The sequence below is a fragment of the Emiliania huxleyi genome (assembly GCF_000372725.1).
Source record: "Emiliania huxleyi CCMP1516 unplaced genomic scaffold EMIHUscaffold_318, whole genome shotgun sequence".
Taxonomy (NCBI): domain Eukaryota; phylum Haptophyta; order Isochrysidales; family Noelaerhabdaceae; genus Emiliania; species Emiliania huxleyi.
The window spans coordinates 47,147-53,475 of NW_005199616.1; the positions used below are offsets into that span (position 1 = coordinate 47,147).

The 6,329-nt window shown below is 65.2% G+C and overlaps 2 protein-coding genes across 2 annotated transcripts in view; both read right to left on the reverse strand.

Moving 5' to 3' along the window:
• Positions 1-649, reverse strand: part of EMIHUDRAFT_430570 (hypothetical protein) — a 3,239-nt gene extending 2,590 nt beyond the window's left edge. Inside the window, exons 1-2 of the mRNA XM_005774209.1 lie at positions 257-649; positions 1-49 (exon numbers count right to left, since the gene is read on the reverse strand). Coding sequence (XP_005774266.1) covers positions 1-49; positions 257-613 — 406 coding nt within the window. The 5' untranslated portion in view covers positions 614-649. The remainder of the gene's footprint in view (positions 50-256) is intronic.
• Positions 650-3,100: 2,451 nt separating this feature from the next.
• EMIHUDRAFT_240864 (hypothetical protein) lies at positions 3,101-3,811 on the reverse strand (the record flags this gene model as incomplete). The annotated part of the gene is made up of 1 exon (XM_005774210.1): positions 3,101-3,811. One exon carries the CDS (start codon positions 3,809-3,811, stop codon positions 3,101-3,103), a length of 711 nt encoding a protein of 236 aa, XP_005774267.1.
• Positions 3,812-6,329: the final 2,518 nt, after the last annotated feature.

Below are 6,329 nucleotides of genomic sequence, written 5' to 3' on the forward strand. Positions count from 1 at the left end.
TCTCCGGCTTGACGTCGCGGTAGACGACCGAGTACTCCTCGTGGAGGTGCTGAAGGGGGGGGGGGAGGGGGCTTCGCGTGGGGCGGCGGGGGCGGATGGGGACGGACCCTAGGGTAGGGGCTTCCCGCCGCGGCGCGACAGTCTGACTGTCGCGGCACGCGCGCCCGAAAGGCTGCCGAGGGCGAGGCGGAGGCCGTGTGGGCGCGAGGCGCCACGGCGAGAGGGGAGCGGGCCGCAGAGAGCGTGCGCGGGCAGCCTGCAGGGCGAGGACGAGCGACCCGACGACGACCCGCGAGGCGGGCTCGTCGATGCGGCCGTTGCGGAGAATGAGCGCCATCAGGTCGCCGCCAGCGGCATAGGCGAGGACGTAGTAGTTGCACGCCGCGTCACGTATCGTGTGGTACAGCTTGACGATGTACGGGTGAGAGATTGCCGCGAGCACCTCCCCCTCCGCCTCGAGCTGCGCGAGCTGCTTGGCGCTTGACACTTGGCCGCGCTCGACGACCTTCATCGCGCGGAGGGTGCGGCTCGACTGCAGCCGCACCAGGAGCACGCGGCCGAGCGATCCGCAGCCTAGCTCGCCCAGGAGGCGGTAGTCGGCGAGCTGTGACATCGTGGAGGGTCGGTCCAGTTAGTCAGTCGATGGCCGACACACACATGCATGAGATGAGAAGAAGAAAAACGTGTTTAGTGCACCTCTACGGGCCAGTTTTCTTTCTTTCTTTTTACGGGCCAGAAAAACCTGTGTTATAGCTAAGCCAAAAGGATCCTCTCAAAAAGCGATCATTGCGCGGAGAGGCGGCCGGCGAGGGGGCGGCGGGTGACGGGGCAAGGGAGCAGACCCGACGCGTCGCTTTGAGCGAGGTCGAAGGAACGCCTGCGCAGGGGCCGCAGGGCGGTCAGTGGTGAGGCGAGGCGGAGCCGGCCGCGGGCCGGGTGCAAGGCGTTGTGAATGCCACGTGTGTAAGGCCGGGACGGAGGAGGCGGGGGGGGGGGGGGGGGGGCTCCCCCAGTCCGGGGCCGTAACCTTCGGGGGGGTCTCTGGGAAAACGAAAAAGCCCTGCCCAGGGGGCCTCTGTCTGAAGGGGGCAACCGAGCTTCCGGAGTTCTCTTATTTGAAACCCGGGGGGGAATGGGGGCCCTGGTCGTTTCCGCAGGCGAAAGGACAAGACGAATTTTTAAACGCAACCGCCAGGCTCTCATAGGTGGACCCGCCAGAAAAACGGAATGGCGGGTGGAGTGCTCTCTACTGCCGCGGCGCCCCTGCCGGTTCGGAGGCGCCCGGCGGCCGCGCGCTTGGTGCCGACGTCTGGCCGACGTCGACCGGCTGCTCTCTCGCGGCGCCGAGGCGTGCCGCTTCTTGAGCCGCCGCTGCCACGTGCAAGCCCCGCAGAGGTGCGGGCGAGAGGGCGGCCCGAGCCCGAAAGGGCCCGCCCTCGGCCTTGCTCTACATGGTAACGGATAAGAAGAGAAACACCCCCGGACCGGGACGCCGGCGGTCGAGTCGGGACACGCTGTGGTTCAGACGTACTCAACCAATGAGAAGGTGAAGAGATCTTGTCGGCCAGGCGGGCAGGGCAGGCGGCCGGCGGGGGCGGGGTCAGGGAAGACTATTTCATGACTCGCGAAGCGGAACCGGATCGCACCTTTTGACCGCGCAAGATATAAAGGGTGTCCTAAGGGCTCTGCTCGCAAGGCGCCCGCGTCGCAGACGCGGTACCATTGACAAATCTGCAATATACCCCCACACGAGCAAATAGCCAAAATCCGAATACCGTGCACGAACTGGGCGATGTCCGCCGTGCAAGCCTTCAGCTGGTGCGAAGACAAACGTAAAATGGTCTACGCCCTTAGTAAAATTGAAGCCACGAACGTCCGCCAAATCCGTGCTAGGGAAAGCTGATCGAGCCCAGCGTGCCCGCGGCCGCCTCCCGCGCAGCACCGCCGCTGGGGACGACACGCTGCGGAATCGGATCGAGCCCATGCACGGGCAAAGAAGGACGCTGCAGAAGCGGTTGGAGAGGCAGCTGGCGTCTGCCGTCACAACGAGTCCCAGCGCTGGTTGGACATGCGCGTCGGCTCGCCCGAGGACTGCTGTCGCGACCCTCCCGTCGTGACGCAGCCTCCGACGAGCTCTGCAACCGAGGAGAGTGAGGGTGCGCCTCCCCTCACTGCTGGCCTGGCTGCGCACCGCCCCACTAAGCACCCCCTCGAGCATCTCTACAAGCACAAGTACAAGGGCGACCTTCTCCAAGTCGTCAACGCGCCCGGCGGCTCCGGCAAGACTTTAGCCTTGGCCACCCTCCTTGCGGAGCAGGAGGAGATCCGCTCTCGGTCGGCAACGTGGCAGCTAGTCGAGGGACTCGGGGTAGTTGTGGCACCCCCCTGAGTGAGGACAAATAAATAAATAAAAACGGACACCTCTCTACTGTGAGATGGGTAAAAAGGAACAGGCCCCCGCCCTTGCGATCTTTGTGCAGGGTTCTTTGTGGGTGTGGTCGGCGACTAGCCGGGGTCGTCCTCCCGATGGGGGACTAGCACTAGCCGTCTTCCACATGGTCCCTCGGGTCCCTGCTGCTCCTAATCTCTTCGTACATCCTCCTGCTGATCTCCGCAAAGTCCTGCTCCCTCCCTCGTCTCGCCCTGCGCGTCTGCTCCGCCTCACCGTCTTCTGCCCTGCGTCGTCTGGCGACGGGTCCTCCATAGTCGGTCGAGGTCGCCGCCCTCCTCGTGCCTCTTCCCAACGTTCCCTCGGCGGCCGATGCCGTCTGCTCCGGCTCCCCAGTCCCTGGCTCTGCCCTGCTCTCGTCTGCGCTAGTTTCTGCTTCGTCATCACTGGCGTCTCTCCTCTTCCTTCTCCCCTTCTTGTATGCTTTGTACATCGCGTCGATTCCTTTTCGCGTGAGCACCAGCCTGAAGCCCGCCCAGCAGCTGAACCGCTCCCTAAGTCGAAGGAGCATCATCAGTCTCACCCACTTCGCTCGCTGCCCACCGTCTCCGCTCCCTCCCGCTTGAGCCGCCGTCGCGGCCCTCGTTCGTCCCACTGGCTGTTGGCCCGTCCCTGCGTTGCCTGCGTTATCCCTCCTCCTCCGCGACTCCCTCAAGGCCGGCCGAGCCTCTTTCCACCCAGTGATCTGAAGAGCTTCCTCAGCCACTCAATGTGTTCCTCTCTCTTCATTATGCGCGCCGTAGCCTCATCGTTGAGCTGGATCCACCTCTGCACCGCCCCCGTCGCCGCCTCCGCCACGATTTGCAAGTTCCTCGTGACCCCGGCGCCAAGGTCCCTCCGGCTCTTCTCCGAGAGATCATCTACCAGCGCCGGCAACACCCCCCCGACGGCTGGGGCTAGTGCATCGTACCCGTCCTCATCCAGCACCCTATAGCGTGAGCCCTTCAGCGCAGCGACATGCGCTATCCTCAGCGTCTTCAGCGTATCCTTGGAGTCGGGTGCCGCCTGGGCTACTTTGCTGATCGCCGTCCCCGTCTGCGCTCGCGCTACTCTGAGGAACCATCTGGCCTGCTCCCTATTCCCCAGGCAGGCGCCGCTAAGCAAGTGCGCCATCGTCGCTCTAGGCGGGTTCTCATCTTCCTCGGTCCATTGCTGCGCGGCTTTCCGCACGATCGGACACAGCGGGTCTCGCTTTAGTGCCGCCCTCCTCGCCGCGTCCCTCGCGGCTTTACAGACGAGGCAGCCCCTGAGTTCGCTCCTTGTGGCGGCGCCCGGGGTCTCTTTCCCCGCCTCTCCCCGCATAATCCTCTCGTGGTGCGCTCCGTGTGGCACCCCCGCCTGCTGCCGCACACGCGCTCCCATGACGGTCTTTGTGAGGACAGGAGAGAGAGACAGAGAGCTTTTGTGGTGTTGGTGTACGCAATAACGGGACAGGGTAGTCGTTCTCTCTAGCTCCCCTTCTAGCTCTTAGCATGAGCTGCGCCCTGTGTCCGACCCCTTTTGCGCAGCAACACCTTAAACTTTTAGGCCCTCCAAATTCGGGTCGGAGCGTAGCGGAGTGGGCCCCGAGTTTGAAAAGGGCGACGGACGCTTGCGTCGTAGCCTCCAACAACGCCTCCCCGGCGCAGAGGGGCCCCCGGAGGGATGCTCAACCGCTCCACGCCACGCCGCTTGCGGCGGTCCTATTCCCAGCTCCGCTGGGGCCCGCGCGTTTTTCCTTTCTGAATGGTGTACCTGTGTTAGTGCCAGTGCGAGCCAGTCCCGTGCCCAGTCCTGTGCCCAGTGTTGTGCGAGGGAGTTTTGTTGTAAAATTCTGAATGCCAGCCATCGGGGCATCGATCGCGGTGCATCTCGACGCGGCCGCGAGACAATGGGCCAGGCGCTCCCGTTCCGTTGATCCCTGTCCCCCTTGCGCCGCCGTGCAATCCTCTCCCGCCGACGCCCTGGCCCGCCCCGTCGCCAGTGCCTCGAGCGGGCGCTGCATGAGGACGAGGAGTGCCGCAAGATCCTCAAAAACAACCCTTGGATGCGGCGGCTCACCTTCATCCCGTCGGGCACGGTCAAGTCCATCCACCTGCTCGAGCAGATGCCCGGCGAGTTTTGCTGGTCGCATAACCTGTCGCCAGAATTTGTGGCGGAACTCTGCTACAGGCGCCCGCCGCGCCCGCCACGCCGTACTCACACAGAGGGCGGCCCTTCGGCCCGAGCAGCACCGCCGCGGTCAGCACCGCACACGCACCGAGAATGCAGCCCACTGTCCGCGCCACCAACCGCCGCACGCACCCGCTGGCGCGCCCCTCACACAGTGCCACTGCCGCCCCCGCTCTACCAGCGGCTTCCTTCCGATGGCGGAGCTCGCCTTTGGTGGGCAGTGCGTCCTGCTGCCCAAGCTGCACGCGCAGCGCTGCGTGATGCTCGACTTTGAGCAGCTGCACATCTCGCGCAAGGCAGCCGCTCTCCAGACCCCAACACACCACACACACACCACACACACACACGCACACCACACACGCACTCACACACACACACACACGCGCGCGCGCACACGCACGCACCCTCACCTCACACTCTCCACGAGCACCGTCCCTCCACCCTCTTCGCCCCCCCCCCCCCCCCCCAACTCTCCCAAAGGTGCGCCGCAAGGCGGCCGCCTTCCACATCACAGTCGACACCTGCTTTGACGAGGTTTCTTTTGTTGTTGCGCGCTGCAGCACGCGTGTGTGTGTGGAGGAGCTTCAGCCCACCTCACCTGACCTAGGTCGTGCGTGGCTGCCAGCTGCAGCATGGTGAGTGTGATAGTTGGGCGGCGGCGGCGCCCGCGCACGACACTTTCCACAAAGTCTCTGTGGCACGTTGGATAGGCGAGGGCCGCAGCTGGCCCGCACCTCTTTCTTAATGAGCTAGTCATGAACCATCGAGTAATACCTAGGCGAGGGCTGCTGGCTCCACCCGCCCCTCGTCGATGCCTTCCGGCAGCTGCACACGCCCCAGTCGCCGCCCTTTCCCCCTCCTGCGTCCGCCGCCGCCGATTCCGCCGATTCCGCCGCCGCCCCTCCCTCCGCCTCCAGCCCCGCCGTTTGCTCTGTGGCGTCCGCCGCCGCCGCTCCCGCCCCAACCTCTCCCGCGGTATCCTCCGTCGTCGCCCCCGCCACCTCCTCCGCCGCCGCCACTTCCACCGCCGCCGCCGCCACTTCCACCGCCGCCGCCGCCACTTGCTCCTCCGCGCAGACGCACGCCGCACGCCCTCTTCCGCCTTCCGCCTCCGCCTCGTCCGCCGCCTCGTCCGCCGCCGCCCGCCCCGCCGCTGGCGCTTCGGACGCCGGCTTCAGCGTCATCGACATCGACGTCGGGCCCTCCGGGCTTGATCAGTCGCCCGGCCGCTCCGCCGCCCCGCCGCCGCTGCCTCCTCCTCCTCCTCCGCCGCCGCCGCCGCCGCCGGCGAGGCGCGCCGAGCCAGCCGAGGCCTCCGAGTGGGCGTGCGAGAGCGACAGTGAGGGAAGGGCCAGCCAAGGCTCCGAGGGGGCTCCTGCAGCGGATTTGGTCAACCAGAGGGCTCCCGAGGGCGGCGGCGCGCCTTCCCTGTCGGCAGGTGGAGTACACCCTTTTTGTCCATTTGTCCCTTTCTCTCCCCTGGGCTTTCTTTGCTATCCCCTTCCCGCTTTTTCGTTCTCTTTCTTTGCCCCTCCTTTTTACCCTCTTTCCCTTCGCATTCCTTCCCTTTCCCCCCCTTTTCCCTCCCTTTTTTCCCTTCCTCGCCCCTCCCCGTTTTTTTCTTTTTTTTCTTTTTGCGTCCTCCCCCCTCTCTTTTCTCCCTCTTTCCGTCTTTTGGTGTTTCCCTTTTATTCTGTCTCGTTTCGCCCCCCTTTTTTTTTCCCCCCCT